The sequence below is a fragment of the Wyeomyia smithii genome, chromosome 2 (genome assembly GCF_029784165.1).
Source record: "Wyeomyia smithii strain HCP4-BCI-WySm-NY-G18 chromosome 2, ASM2978416v1, whole genome shotgun sequence".
Lineage (NCBI taxonomy): Eukaryota > Metazoa > Arthropoda > Insecta > Diptera > Culicidae > Wyeomyia > Wyeomyia smithii.
In genome coordinates this window covers 70,810,498-70,826,206 of record NC_073695.1, presented here as the reverse complement: position 1 = coordinate 70,826,206, position 15,709 = coordinate 70,810,498, and the positions used below count along the sequence as shown (strand labels likewise).

At 40.0% G+C, this 15,709-nt stretch overlaps 3 protein-coding genes across 3 annotated transcripts; 1 reads left to right on the top strand and 2 right to left on the bottom strand.

Moving 5' to 3' along the window:
• The first annotated feature begins 1,172 nt into the window (after positions 1-1,172).
• LOC129723554 (uncharacterized) lies at positions 1,173-9,074 on the top strand. Its single transcript, XM_055677845.1, has 2 exons — positions 1,173-2,182; positions 8,949-9,074. Exons 1-2 carry the CDS (start codon positions 1,544-1,546, stop codon positions 8,958-8,960), a joined length of 651 nt encoding a protein of 216 aa, XP_055533820.1. The 5' UTR covers positions 1,173-1,543; the 3' UTR covers positions 8,961-9,074.
• On the bottom strand, positions 6,954-11,058 carry LOC129723553 (COP9 signalosome complex subunit 3). Its single transcript, XM_055677844.1, has 7 exons — positions 10,602-11,058; positions 10,384-10,538; positions 10,232-10,322; positions 9,438-10,168; positions 7,997-8,179; positions 7,851-7,921; positions 6,954-7,792 (listed from the first exon to the last, which is right to left on the bottom strand). Exons 1-7 carry the CDS (start codon positions 10,654-10,656, stop codon positions 7,777-7,779), a joined length of 1,302 nt encoding a protein of 433 aa, XP_055533819.1. The 5' UTR covers positions 10,657-11,058; the 3' UTR covers positions 6,954-7,776.
• A 1,364-nt stretch (positions 11,059-12,422) lies between these two features.
• On the bottom strand, positions 12,423-15,293 carry LOC129719673 (uncharacterized). The gene is made up of 4 exons (XM_055671064.1): positions 15,072-15,293; positions 13,638-13,901; positions 13,161-13,506; positions 12,423-12,442 (listed from the first exon to the last, which is right to left on the bottom strand). Exons 2-4 carry the CDS (start codon positions 13,893-13,895, stop codon positions 12,423-12,425), a joined length of 624 nt encoding a protein of 207 aa, XP_055527039.1. The 5' UTR covers positions 13,896-13,901; positions 15,072-15,293.
• Between the last annotated feature and the right edge of the window lie 416 nt (positions 15,294-15,709).

Sequence of the window (15,709 nt, the reverse complement as noted above, 5' to 3'; positions counted from 1 at the left end):
GGCTGGTACTGCCCCACGAACCTCCTTGTTAAAGGTGTTAGACGTTGGAATAGAACTTGGTAGAGTATTTTATATGCAGCGTTGACAAGCGTAATGCCACGATAATTGCAGCACTCCAGCTTGTCGCCTTTCTTATAGATGGGGCAGACGACTCCCTCCATCCACTCTTCCGGCAGTTTTTCCTCTTCCCAGATCTTGGAAATGACCCAGTGTAGTGCTCTAGCAAGCGTTTCTTTACCATGTTTGTAGAGCTCGCCCGGCAGGCCGTCTTTGCCGGTGGCTTTGTTGTTCTTCAGCCTCCCAATCTTCCGCTGAATTTCGTGGAGATCGGGAGCTAATACCCGGTCATCTACTGCTGGCACTCCCAGGTCCGTTCCAGTTCCGCTTCCGTTTGTTGCATCGCCATTCAGATGTTCATCGAAGTGCTGCTTCCACCTGTCGCCCACCTCGCTGTCGTTCGTGATGAGGTTACCTGCCATATCCTTGCAAAAGTCGGCTCGCGGCACATAGCCTTTACGGGATTGGTTAACCTTTTCGTAGAACTTTCGCGTCTCATTAGCAGTGAACAGCTCTTCTAGCTCTTCATGGTCACGATCCTCTTGCTGGCGCTTTTTACGTCTCAGGATCGTGGTCATGTCGTTTTTTGCCCGTCTATATTTGACCAGGTTCTCTCTCGTCCTTACCCTCAGGTAATTTACCCAGGTCCGGTTTTTCTCTGACACCGCTGCCTGGCATTCCCCATCATACCAGTCGTTTCTGCCACTCGGCGCCTCTGTTCCTAGTGTCGTTGTCGCGGATTCCCTAATGGCCGTGCGGATCATGGTCCAGCCATCCTCGAGAGAAGCTGCGCCGAGCTCATCTGCCGTGGGTACCCGAAATTTTCCAGTTTTTTTATATATATAAAAAAAACTAAAAAAAAAATTTTTCCAGTTTTTTTATATACGTTCCAGTTTTATCCAGATTTTCTATTCACTCAAGCTCCGATGGATATTTTAAAATATTTTACAAGATATTTTAGATTGATATATTATTTTTAAATATTTTTTTATTCCCCACAGCATTTGTCATGATTTGCCATACCCCTGATGAACCACCTTATGATTACCAATCTATACCATAACCAACTCTATGCTTAGTGAAGAGAAAAGGCAAAATAAATGTCATTCGTTGTTATAAACTAGCACGTGTGGGACAGTTTTATTGATTCTTGTGATTTGGCCAATCCCTGCGATTATAATAATTGGCGACGAGCGGATTAGTAATCCCGCGTTAAAAATAAATGCATATTTCCCGGTTGGCGACGCTGTAATCGTGGCAGAGTTCCTGTTGTGATGCTATGAAAACACCATACGAAGAGGAGGAAAGATCCGGATAGGCGTTCCCAATTGGGGCTCACCAGTGAAGTTACACACACACATTGCTACGTTTTCGCAGAGGAAAACGTTGACGTACACTTACTTCTGCTACGGTGTACGTTTTGCTGTTTGCTATCACTGTTGTGTTAGTTACCTTCAAGTGTGTCGTGTACACCAGGGAGCACATAATGACATCCGAAGGAAATGTTGCTACACGAAGTGCTGCTATTCCACCCAGTTTTGCGGTCGAGACATTTGATAAAAATAAATCGAAGTGGTCTCGTTGGGTGAAGAGATTCGAGGGGGCGCTTCTAATTTTCGGAATACCTGAGGCGAATCGAAAGAATATGTTACTCCATTTCATGGGCGCAGAAACATACGACGTACTATGCGATAATTTATTTCCAACCGAACCTGAAAACAAAACATATAACGAAATAGTCACACTTCTTGGAGAATACTTCGACCCAAAGCCACTAGAGATGGTTGAGTTGTGGAAATTTAGTAAGCGAATGCAGCGAGAAGGGGAATCTATCGCCGAATTCATTACAGCACTGCAGCGGGAGGTGAAGTATTGCGAGTTTGGTGAATATCTTCCGAAAGGACTGCGAAATCAGTTAGTTTTCGGCCTGCGAAATCATCGTATTCGCACCCGGTTGATTGAGGAGAAGAATTTGACCTTCGACAAGGCTAAGCAGATTGCACTATCGATGGAGGCTTCTGGCGAGGGGGCCGAAGTACTGAATCAACGTATGCAAGACGTCAACTTGATGGACCGTAACTCCCAATCACGACGAGATACTGCAGCAGTTACCGCTGCTAAGAAGGTAACTAACCCTACTAACAAGTGTTTTTGTTTTCGGTGCGGTAGTGAGGCACACTTGGCAGACAAGTGTGAACATAAAAATAAAGTTTGTAGTTTGTGCAAGGAGGTAGGCCATCTAAAGAGAGTATGTCTCAGCACCAATGAACCGCATAAACAAAAATTTAAAAGCAAGAACAAATCGAAGAAATATTCGACCAATCTGTTAAATGATAGTGTCGATTCAGAACTGGAATGCACAGATAACGATCAGGTTTACGTTGTTGACGTATGTAAGATTGAAAATGACTCCAAAGATTTATCTAGAATTTTCCTCAAGGTAAAGGTTGGTGAATCACTGGTCCAGTTTGAAGTGGACAGTGGTTCTCCCGTATCTTTAATTAGTAGTACTGACATGACAAATTTACCAAACTGGACTTAGCACAAGCTTACTTACAAATGACAGTTCGGTCAGACGATCAACCAATGCTGACATTAAATACCCATCTTGGCCTGTACCAACCGACTAGGTTGATGTACGGGGTTGCTTCCGCACCTGCCATTTTTCAGCGAGAAATTTCACAAATTCTTCAAGGAATACCTGGTGTGATGGTATTCCTGGATGATGTCAAAATTACTGGTCCAAACGACGAAGTCCATCTGTGTCGTTTGCGGGAAGTCTTGAAAAGATTCCATGAACACAACATGCGTGTGAATGTAACCAAATGTGAGTTCTTTGCTGACAGTATCGAATATTGTGGATACACCATTGATCGCCATGGAGTACACAAGATGCAACAAAAGGTAGAAGCATTACAGAAGATGCCACGTCCGCAAAATCGGGAACAAGTTCGTGCATTCTTAGGACTGGTGAACTACTACGCTAGATTCATGAAGAACTTGAGTACGAAGCTGTATCCATTAATCAATCTACTGAAGGACAAAACGCCATTTGTGTGGACCGATGATTGTGAACAAGCTTTCTTATGGGTTAAGGTTGAGATGCAATCGGATCGCGTGCTAGTCCACTACGACGTTAATTTACCGCTGATGTTAGCCACTGACGCATCGCCATACGGGGTTGGAGCGGTATTGAGCCACATTTACCCGGATGGCAGTGAGCGACCAATTCAATACGCTTCACAGACACTGAATACTACTCAACAAAACTACAGCCAGGTAGATAAGGAAGCATATGCAATTATTTTTGGTGTTAAAAAATTCCACCAGTACCTTTTCGGACGGAAGTTTATCTTGGTAACGGATAACAAACCTGTTGTACAGATCTTTTCGCCAAATAAAGGACTACCAACACTTTCTGCGCTGCGTATGCAACACTATGCCGTGTTTCTTGAGTCTTTCGATTTCGAAATTCGCTACCGTGCTTCGAAGAATCATGTAAATGCTGACGGGATGTCACGCTTACCTGTTACCGACTGAAGTAATCGCCACCAAGTGGAGGAAGTCGACATTGTGCAAATCAATCAGATTGAAACACTCCCAGTGAACGCGCAAGAGCTTGGAGAGTTAACAAGCAGAGACAAGAGTGTAAGGGAACTGATTCAAGGACTGAAAACTGGAAGAGCCGTTGAAGGTCGTTTAAGATTCGGCATTGATCAGAACGAGTTCAGTATGCATGGCGAATGCTTAATGAGAGGTATCCGGGTTTATATTCCTTTTCTGTTGCGCGACCGTGTTTTGTAAGAGCTGCATTGTGGTCATTTTGGTGTTTCACGTATGAAATCTCTCGCGAGATCGTATTGTTGGTGGGAGAATATTGACAAGCATATTGAGGAAACAACTCGAAACTGTACAGCTTGTGCTCGTGTTAGAGCAAACCCTCGTAAGGTCGCGGTACACTGTTGGGAACGACCTTCAGAACCATTTCAAAGGATTCATGCAGACTTCGCTGGACCATTCATGGGGCTGAACTTCTTAATTATAGTTGACGCACATAGTAAACGGCCTGAAGTGAAGATTATACCGGATATGACCACGGAGACAACCATCGAAAGAATGAGGGAATATTTCGCCACTTTTGGACTTCCGTCGGTCTTGGTAACTGATCGAGGTACTCAGTTCACATCGGAATGCTTTCAAAACTTCCTAAAGAAGAACGGGATAGTACATAAAATGGGAGCCCCATACCACCCTGCTACGAATGGACAAGCGGAACGTTATGTTCAAACGTTCAAGGATAAAATCAAGGCATTAAAGTGTCCACGTTCCGAGATTCATGTTGAGCTACAAAAGATACTAATGGCATATCGAAGAACGGTGCATCCTTCTACAGGAAAAAGTCCTTCAATGTTAGTGTTCGGAAGGCAGCTCAAGTCAAGGATTGATCTAATGATACCGAGAGGGGATAAACCAAACTATCTCCGAGGGGGAGAGGAAGTGGTGCGCTCGTTCACAATCAATAATAGAGTAGCTGCTCGAGTTTTCTTATCGATTTCCGAGAAATGGAGGTTTGGTAAGGTTGCCGAAAAGATAGGAAGACTCCATTACATGATCGAATTAGATGACGGAAGAATGTGGAAACGACATATTGACCAGCTGAAACCAGGACCCGCGAATCAAACTGCGCAACCGGCGATCCAGATCCCAACTGACATCACAAGACGTTGTAAAGCAGCAACACCATCTCGAGCAAACACGGATGCACTTCAGCCGAAAACAGAACTTGACACAGATTCAACTATAGTTTCTGACGACTCCGACGAAGACGCTTATTCTACAAGAGACTTTGGACGCTGTGGACCAACAACACCTTGCAGTACTATAGGGGGGACTGCTGAAGCAGGTTTAGACTCAAACGGCAAACGGAACGCCCAACCCAAAACAAATGTCGAAATTGCTCCCGATAGTGTTCGTCGATCGATCCGCGAGCGGCGACCTCCGCGTAGGCTGAATCTATAAAGTTGTGACTAACTTACTAACTCTAGTAAATTAAGCAGAATTCTCTCCCAGGGGGGAAGAACTGTCATGATTTGCCATATCCCTGATGAACCACCTTATGATTACCAATCTATACCATAACCAACTCTATGCTTAGTGAAGAGAAAAGGCAAAATAAATGTCATTCGTTGTTATAAACTAGCACGTGTGGGACGGTTTTATTGATTCTTGTGATTTGGCCAATCCCTGCGATTATAATAGCATTTTAGTTATTTTATCTTCTCACACGAAACACGGCCAAAATAAGAACTGCATAGCATGGTTGAAATAAAAACAAACAAATGGGTCTTACCAGATCATGAAAAAAATCTTCAGTTTGTTTTCTGTTGGGTAGCAGTTTCAAAATATAGTTTTCAAGAGATTGCTAGAAATAATTGAAATTTAAACTTTACTGATGTTACGTAAATAGTAGGAGGGTGGTATTCAAGACACGACCGCATGACGTTGACTACCGTATTCTTATATTCCATTGAAGCAAATAGTAGAGGGAATTGCAACGCTTCTTTTTACAAAACTTCTGTAACAAAATTTCGAGGCACCAAAAGGTACCAGTTGCCGATTATTCTCGTTTACTGGTTAGTCCAGCATTACGGGTGAAACCGGCACGAGATGAGCGGTACTCTTTTGTATTTTCTCCTTTCAGCTGCTATCATCTAGCGTCCGCATGTCACTGGTGCGGTTTTGGAATCAGAATGATGGGGCGCCGGCCGCTGTCGTAAAATTAACACCAACAAAAAGATGCATATTTGCAAGGTTTTTTCCGCTAGCAGCAGCATAAACATCGGAAACAGAAAGTGACAACAATAACAACAAAGTCAGATCGATTGTATCCGTTAGTGTCGACTGTGCTTGGGAAGAGAGGTAGTGATTGGCTGCGCGGTATGATTTAGACAATCGATATTAATTACCAATTTTTCAATAGTGTATCTCAAACAATAGTTTGTTTTTGTTACATAAATTTAACCGTAAAAGAATTTCTGATCGATTGATGCCAAAACCTTGAAAACCTGATTATAGATGACTGCAAAATAAGCGCTCAAAACCTGACCACTTTTCTCTGGGTTTCCCTGGTTGAATAACTAGATTTTCAAATTCAGGGGCCTAACTTCGATATAGACGTTAGTCAACGTCAAAAAATGTTGCAGCAGTACTTTTGTTAAAAGATAAAGTGAATGAAACAACTTTATTTTCCCAAATTTGAGATAGATTGCTTGCGTAACGTAACGTGGTCCCCGTGGTTCTGCGGCTAGCAATGTCGGTCGGCTAGATCTCCCACACGGTTGTGATGTCGGGTTCGATTCCTGATCAGGTCGAGGGTCTTTTCAAGCTGGAAATTTTCTCGACCCAGCACTGGGGCACGGTGTATCGTTGTACTTATCCTACAACATGCAAAATGTGCCAAAAACAATATCGATAACGTATTCTCTCAACAAATCTAGTTGATCGAGACCGCATTAGCCCCCCCCAGGCTAGCGTGCGATATTGTTGTTTTATTGCTTGCGTAACTTTGAATTTTGCTGCTGTAAAGGGAATTTTTCAGTCCATAATTTTAAGAAATTTTGAGCTTAAAATAAAACAGTTTAAATTAAAATGTGGAATTTTTTACGAAGTTCTCTTTAGTTGTTGTTTTTAAAACTGATGCTGGATTCAGTAATTATCACAGAAAAACTCTCACAATTAATTTGTTTGCTATTTTTTAAATTTATTCCGAATCCTGTTTTTTTTCAGAATCCTTCCAGTTTAAAAAAAAAAAATTATTGGCAACTCTGCTCACACAGCTTCGTATCCGTTTCTCCCTCCCAGGTCAGCAGTATCTGAGACAATAAACATCCGTTGCAATATTTTCCATGATTTTATTGAGAGAATTCTTTGAGAAAAAAATCTCCTTCGTACCGATCGCGCATCCTAGTTCAGATTCTCAAAACACAAAACAATCACGCCTCACAACTCGCACACCATTTTTGGCTCACACACCTTGCGTTGTACCGTTCTATCTTTTCACTCTCAGATCAAGCAAATCAACATCATACAGTGTTATATTTGGAACGCCCCCTCGACAACTGGCTCACTAGTTCTTTCGCTCTTCAAGTTGAACCTCATCCACTGTTTGATCCTCGAAAGAACTAGATTTAGTGAATCACACGATGGGTTTTTTTCTTGTTTCGTTTTCATTTCGTAACAAAGCTTTCGTTTAACATTTTATTTTTCACATTGAAGCTCATTCTGCCCGGGGATCCAGATTCCAACAGCAGTGCACTGTGTTAGTGTTTCATGCTACAATTACTTTATTTTGTGAGTGCCCGACTGGTCTATTGTTCAACTGGGCTTCAAAAGCTTGTCTTAGTGTAGTAATTTCACAACAGCAACAACAGAAGATTTTGCTTTGAACGATGACTTACCGCGTATTGTAATTAAAAAATTTAGCTGTTTTTTCTATCTCTCTCTCTCTGGTGAATGAGTGTTTGTATCTGTATGAGTGATTGCTGTTTTCTATTTTTTTTTAAATATGATCTGCACTGCAGGTCACACTGCAGATCGGGGGATCCTTTAACTTTAGCGTTCTCATTGTTGCAGTTTTGTAGGTCTTTGCTTTTAGCTACATAACTACTGTTAGCTTGCGGTGTTGTCAGTCGATTGGGTTGATTCCACCCGCTGGCTGCATTATTCGGCAGGATCACTGTAAATATCGTCAAGTGATAGTGGGAGTCAGCGGACCGAACGTACAACTTTCTTACCCTGAAAAAGACTTCGAATGTTGGCCACCCAGAATATCGTCGTCCTGATTGCCCATCGATTTTTTAATGTACTGTAGAAAAAAAAAAGAGTGCCGATAAGTTGCAGAACTTCAGGGTAATATTTTCAACGCTGTTTTGATACGAACCACTGGATTGAGCATTATATCCTCTTCCATTTTGAGAATCTGCTTATTGAGGTCCATTACACGGCTGATTTCGTGTTGCACCTTGTTGAACATATCGGGACTGTCGTACTTCTCCGGATCGTCTTTAAAAACTACCATTCCATCTTTCTGATTGATTGAGGCAAAAATCTCTCCTGATTTGATCTGAAAATATAGAAAAGGTTGATATATTTATTAATTCTGGAGTACTTTGTGATAAGGTCGTATGTCTAAACGTAAACAAAACGAGTGAGAGATGATTTGTGCTTGTGAAGTACAAGGGATATTAGGGAACCTGTATATTAGAGAAATGACAAGGCACTCACCTTTAAGGAAACTGTCAACATCAAAACGGGCGAGCTGTATAATTTTGCATTGCCGTTATTCGTTTTGATGTTGAGAGTTGCCTTAACGGTGATTGCCTTGGCGATTCTCTAACATACAGGTTCTCTAGTGTAGTGAAGAGATATAACTCTCACTCGTTTTGTTTACGTTATTTTGATGCAGTAAATCGCGAAATCGAGCGGAAGAAAATATATAAAAAAAATCCCATAAGAGAAATGAATCTTAGGGTTGAGTAAATTTTTATATCAATTGATAAGATTTTGATTGTACAGGTTGAAAAAATATTAACATCCCGTACTATTTTTATTGCCTCATCTGAATTTTATTTGCACATTTATCAGCGATCTTAGTTATGTTTGAGTTTGCTGTATTCCGCACTGCACTTCACATTATCGGTAATATCATTATTGAGGGTAACTGATATGCTTATCATTTATTTACAAACGACCCAAAGCGGTGTTTATATAAGCAAATGAATTAACGAACGTTGGGATTTTTATTGGCCTAAAAGCAAAGCCTTGGTGCTATATTCCGATTCAGATCTTGACTTTCTGTTTATTATACATAGACTTTTTATCTTTTATTTTAGAGACTTACATAGACTTCGCAGCCAACTGATGTAGTGTACAGGACAATTGCGGGGCTAGCGCTACGATCATACTGACACTAGCAGTCTCTCCCGAGCCGAGACTCGAACCTACGACGACTAGTTTGTTAGGCCAGCACGTAACTTAAGACCAACTGGGAGATTGTTAGCTTTAACATACTTTTTTTTTAGTTGTAATATAATTCTATATGTTGCTCTGTTTATAATTTGAAACATTTTTCGGCACGTCATCAACATTTCACAAATCTTAAGAGACGTTGAAAGTTTCGATAATCGACTCAAGCATTAATGAAACCGTTTAGTGAATGTTAGTGCCATCAATTAGTAAATTGGCGAGTTAGCGGAATAGTACTCACCACTGCATTTTAAATAAGCTAAAAGAGCTCTAACCACACAGGAAAACGAATACAAGGAGTTAAAGTACTATTTTTTTATAAAGTTAAGTAAATTACGTATAAGTTCTCCACTCACCATATTTAGGATATACTTTTCCGCTTCTGCCGGTCCAGACAGCTGCACCCGGCTGGCCACGTCCGCTAGCGACAACGTCAGGAAGGTTTTTGTTAGACGTTGGATGTTCTTTTTATATAGTGAAGAAACGACCTGCTTCACCAGACCCATATTCGTATCGCGGATGAACGAGTCCCGGTATTTGTTGACGATGAGCCGCACCTCGTCGCTGTTGGAACTGTTGTATGCACTGGAGAGGTCATGGTAGGCATGGCTCAAGGGTTTCATAAACCGCGAGATGACCTGGGAGGAATATTTCGGGATAGCAACGACTTTCCCGTGCAATATTAGGGAAATGAGGATGTACTTTTTGTATGATTCCAGCATTATGTGCGACATGGCTAGGGCTGGTGTTGAAACCGCTACCTCGAAGAAGTACAGTGCCCGTTCGTAATTTTTCACCGCCGCGTACAACATTCCACCGTAGTAGTAATACAGCAGAAAGTACTTGGTATCGTGATGGCTATCGTCGGTAGTCGCAATAGCTGTGATATCCATGTCCAAAAAGCGCAACGCCGGACTGAACACTTTTGCGCACAGACAGAGCTGACACAAATCGGCGTGGACGGGGGTAAGCTGAGTGTCGTATAGTCTGATTTTCTCCACTGCCAACGCAAGCACCTGAATGCCCTGAATTGTGTATTGTTTGTTTTTCACCAAAGCTGTAGTAAATTGGTGACAAAGCTCGAAATCTAACCAGCAAAGCAGACTATTAGCTAAAGCTATCAAAATATGTGCATTAGATAGAAACTTACATGGTTGCGTAGCAAATCTGACTTGTTCTCCGTTGCATAGTGTGATAAACTCTCTCACAACCCGAAGCACATTTTCTGCGTCGTCGTGATTCTAAAAAAAAGCGATACAATTTAGACGATACCATAGCGTGAGCAGGAATCGAATCTCTTACATTCGGTTCGCTGAATTTGATCACCAGCACGAACAGCACTCCCAACGAATGCTGCTGAATATCTAGTGTTTCCAACACATTATCTAAGATGTTCCCGTTCTTCGCCAGCAGTTCTGTTGATTCCAGCAGATATTCCACCAATTCACGAAAGCTTCCTGTAGAATAGACTTAAAATAAATATCGCAGCTTCCAAATTTCTATATCACCAAGTAAATTACCGGCACTGCTCATAGTGCGGACGTGATTCACGTAATGTTCTAGCGGTGATGCCATTGATGAGCTCGAATTGCAAGCAGTTCCGAAGGCTACTCCCCTGTAGTAAATCCAAAATTCCTTTTTTTAAGACACAAGGCTACCGCTTCGAAGACAGAGCACAACAACAAAAGGGCTTTTCTTCCCAAATGTGTCGAATGTTGAACACGCGAAGTGAGAAGAATTTAGCCGTCGATTTTCTTCAGCATAGCTTGTTTTTGCGAACGCGCAGTTTTGAATTGCGTATGGTTATCGCACAATGTACGTAAGCTATTTTTATGCTTACCAGCAATGGTAAAACCACTAAAACGTTGTTTTTTCCTGGCGTTATATTCACTCTCGCGGTGACTGCGGCTAGAATTTGACGAGACAAAAGTGACACTCGGTGCACGCGAAAAATCCGCGAGCAGTTTTGTCGGAGTTTGAACGGACGTCATCCGCAGTAGCAATGGGCGATATTGTATCGGTATCGAAAATATCGATACTTTTAAGACGATATTTCGATTTTTGGAACGATACACAGTCGTCCGATACTCGACCGTATCGATACTGAAAACCGCGATATTTGTATCGATATTCTTTTATGCATACTAGTCAGCCTATACACCAGAGAGACGCCGAGACACTCACCGTTAAGGCAGCTGTCAACATCAAAACGGGCGATCTGTATAATTTTGCATTGCCGTTATCCGTTTTGATGTTGACAGTTGCCTTAACGGTGAGTGCCTTGTCATTTCTCTAATGTATAGGTTCGCTAATGCATACGGACCAGCTAGCTGACATCGCGCCATGTTACAAGGGCTAACATCTCAATGTGTACACGAGAACACCGCCACTTTTCATACGCTATGTTATGCTGTCTGTCAGTGTCAGTGGAGCCCACACATCGTAGAACCGCTGCGATGTTAGCTGCGATAAAGCAAAGCAAATCGGATAGAGATGCCAGCTAGTTGATACGAGCTGGAACCACTGAAAAGCTGCCACTGTCAGTATAAACATCGCACAAGTCAATTTGCACTAGCAAAACTTAGATGAAGAAATAGATAGAGAGAATGTTGTGAGCCAAACGAACTGTCAAAATCTGAGCCAAACGCAGCATAGGGCCAAATTCGAAATTTGTTTTACTTAAGCCACACATTTAAAGCCAAAAAGGAGTGCTCAATAATAACGTGTTCTCAAATACTTTCAAAAATAGGCATAGCTCTACGTTGTATTATTAAGCCACAAAACTTCCCAAGGAACAATTTGGAAGCCGTTAAGAGAGCAAATGTGGAATAAAAGCAGTATAGAAGCAACCGGTGCTGAATAAGCAACACGTTGAATTATTTGTTGTACAAATGTTTCACCATCCTTTGTTCATGTACTTATTCAATAGTGGAACTCTAGCTGAATAGAAGTTATCCAAAGGTTTGCAAAAAATTACAAGCAACACTAACAAATATGTGCTGCGTTAAAGCGCTTCAAAGGTTTCCTCCATCAGCGGCGTTTTCGCCTAATAAAAGCTCATTGAGTGTACTAAACGGCAACCCGGCAACTGTTATTTGGCATGTGTTGTTTAAGTGCTGCATACATGCGTTTGAAATCTTTCAAGATACAATTTTTCAACGCTTATAGACGCGAAGGTTAGATCAACATGTTTATGAAACCTCCTTTTAAAGGCGTCGTTTGTTGGGTTTATTGCAGTATAAAGGTTTTTTTCTAAATTTCCCAGCAAACAACTTCGTTATTTTACAGCTTTTTAAGCTTATGTTATGAAGCGGAATTCGACTGAACTAATTATTAATAAGCTAGTACTCAACTAAGGTGACTATTGGGTAACGGTATTGTTTATGAGTAAATTAGTAATTAGTAGTAATTATTAAAATAATTAAAGTGACTGTATGCATGTGGGTGGTTCGTCTGAATAGATTACAAGGTGAAAACAATCATATCAATAAAGCAGTCAGCAACAATTAATCAGACAAACACAAACTTAGTGCATCTATCAGCGTGTGCATGCTATTTGACGTTGCGTACATTGAATCAAGCCTGAATCCTTTATAACACGAATAACACAAAATTCAATTTAATTCATCAGTAGTACTGAGTACACAGCGCCCTACTGGGAAGCAACAAAACTAATAAAATAAATTATAGTGTGCCATAAAAAAAGCCTTTTATTAGAACAAACATTTCGATTTTGTACATTCAGCAGAAATACATAGTGTTGAATCTTTTTTGTCCTGCTTCTACTCTTAAGTTACATACAGAATAACGAATTACAGATCAAGCTTAGCATAAAATAAATAATTAATAAAAGATAACTTAAAACTAGGCGAAAACGTAACAGATGCTCAATCTTCACTATCACTTTTTTCTTCTGTGTCGCTGTTTGCTTATATATATATATATATATATATATATATATATATATATATATATATATATATATATATATATATATATATATATATATATATATATATATATATATATATATATATATATATATATATATATATATATATATATAACAGATAAATTACTTGCAACGGAAGTGATCTTTTTTTTTGATCTCCGGTGAACGGTCGAGCAGCGCAACCCCTTGGCTTCACAACGCTTCTTAGAATTTCTCGTGACTGACTTGAAAAAATGTTCCATCAATTTGACGTTAAAGCTTGAATTGATACCCTTGACGATTTCGAAAAATGTGTTGAGAACGTTTTTATACAAACGTAGTGCACATTTTGGGTTTTCATTTTTGCTTGCACCGGTCCATGAACATTTCAACATTAGCTTTCGATCAAAAAAATGATCAACAAGCTCGTAGCATGTATTTTGCCCATTGACTGTATCTGCAACATTGCTTATCTTGTCCATCATATATTTTTTCTGGAAAGTATTGAAAGATGTGTTGAGAAAGTTATACACATTTTTAAAGTTGAACAGCTAGATTTGTTGAAGTTAATATTTTTAGGTTCTTCTATGATAAATAATTACAATTTTACTCAATCTGCACTTACCACGTTTTCTGTGTATAGATGATCTTCGAGCTTCGAATCCAGCTCTTGTAATTGTTCGATAGTGCAAACTAATGAAAATGAAAAGTTCTTTGATACAACGCTTGTTGGCCGTATTGAATTTTGCAAATGCAGGATTTTAGTGTCGAAGTCACTTTTTATAACTGATATAGTTCTGGTAACCAAACTTTCCATCGTCTGCTGCACAGTAGAAATAATTTCGTTTTTTGCCATGTCAATCTTTTGCATAACGTCGTTCATTGTTACCTGCCGACACACATAAAGATAAAGTTGGATTAGATGGAAGTAATTTCGAATGCCTTTTGCTATCAACCCTCGCACAACATAAGGCAGCATCCCGTAAATGATGTAGCTTTTTTATTTTTTTCACCACCGACCCCCAACTCAACCCAGGTGGGCCCTCAAAACGTAGCATTTCGTCACAAAGTTGCAGACCCCCCTTAGATAATGACGTAGCTTTATAACATTATTTTTCTATTGCCAATGCATGTATGTTACATTGTATCATTAATAAATACTAAAAGACAAGAAAGTATAAAAAGGCTAAGAAGAAACAAAATAATAATTAAAAAAAAAACAAAATAAACAAAATTATTTCATCATATCTAGTATCAGTAAGAATTCAAGCATAAAATCTTAGATTTACAAAGAAGTTGATATTTAAACTGTTTTTTTTTCTAGCTTCATAATTGCTATGTAGCTTGACTTGACCCTCACCATCCCCCTCGCCAAATTTCGTCACAAAACTGCAAATTCAGTCACAACGGTTTCGGCTAAAATGTAGACAGTAATGTTATCGCTTCATAAAAAACAATACACTTTTAGACAAAAAATGTATGGGAAGAAAACTACGTAAATGTTATTATAAATTGATGTCTCTAAAATCTCATTCCTAAAGAGAATTACCGTACAGGTGCTCAAAAAGCAATCCATTAAAAACATAAAAAAAATATCTGTGAGTGTGAAAATGCACTGAGAGGAAGAGCCCTAAAATGTAATGTTATGTATGAGTCGCTCTTCATATCGTCGGTTTCGTGCAACACTGGCACAACTCAAAAATCAGTTTTGAGGAATACGCGTTTGAAAATTTGCGTCGAAAATTCATGTTTTCGATTTTCAAGAAAACTCTGAAGTTTAAAATTATCAATCCTCATTGACCACTTTTGGGTCTATTATGCACATATTATGAGCACGTTGTCCAAGTTAAAACCTTATTTCTACTAACTTTATGGAGAAATTTCGATTTGTGCAGCTAAGGCACTTCTACTCATAGCTCTGGATTTTTCGGGAATTTGGAAACCAGGTTTCGTGGGATGAAACTTAACTAGATTTTGCATCGTTTACCATCAAAAACTAAACAATGCAAAATTTTATGTTGTGCCAGTGTTGCACAAAGCCGACGATATAGTTACTCACATGTTCATCGCGGTCAAATAGTGGGTCAAATGCACGATCTTCACTCCGGTGTATAATTGCAGTACTGGGACCGGGTAGCGTATAAGAAGTAGCAATTGGTTGCTCTGTTTCGAATCCTTCTATGGGTTCGCAAACCAAATTATCAACACTTAACGCAGATGTGTTTTCGATGGTAACAAACGTCGTTGAAGTACTTGAAAATGAAAATGTAAAATTATTTAGACATGATACAACATAATGTGCTACAAACCCTCGTTTTCTAGCAAATGGTTTAAGTCAAATTCTTGAATTGATGTTGTTGCTTTTTTCAGCCTTTTCTTTGGTGGTGCAGGTGTATCGGAGGTATCCGTTGTTGTCAGATAGAAATGCAGCTTCCTTTTCTGCCTCATCAAATGTTGGAATGTACTGCCTTTTGATTACACAAGGAATCTTACCTCAGTTAGATTCTGGTTTTGAAGACGCAGTTTTTCTTAGGCGATCGGGTTTTTTAGGAGGCCAGAGAAGAAATTTTCCGTCAATCCATTGATGCGGAACCACAGTTACCACTGGCTTACTGGCGTCGACGGTTTGTACCACACAGAAGTAATGTCCTGTAAATCGAAGATTTTCACTAATTAGCGCATAGGTTGATCTGACTT

Bases quoted from the DNA above. Each gene is read 5' to 3' on its own strand.
- LOC129723553 (XM_055677844.1), bottom strand. From the start codon at position 10,656: ATGGCATCACCGCTAGAACATTACGTGAATCACGTCCGCACTATGAGC. The intron at 10,539-10,601 runs GTAATTTACTTG...TCTATTCTACAG, and splicing joins CCGCACTATGAGCAGTGCCG to GAAGCTTTCGTGAATTGGTG. The intron at 10,169-10,231 runs GTAAGTTTCTAT...TTTGCTGGTTAG, and splicing joins CAGATTTGCTACGCAACCAT to ATTTCGAGCTTTGTCACCAA.
- LOC129719673 (XM_055671064.1), bottom strand. From the start codon at position 13,895: ATGAACGACGTTATGCAAAAGATTGACATGGCAAAAAACGAAATTATT. The intron at 13,507-13,637 runs GTAAGTGCAGAT...AATACTTTCCAG, and splicing joins ATCTATACACAGAAAACGTG to AAAAAATATATGATGGACAA. The intron at 12,443-13,160 runs GTAATTTATCTG...GTTACCCAATAG, and splicing joins AAAGATCACTTCCGTTGCAA to TCACCTTAGTTGAGTACTAG.
- LOC129723554 (XM_055677845.1), top strand. From the start codon at position 1,544: ATGACATCCGAAGGAAATGTTGCTACACGAAGTGCTGCTATTCCACCC.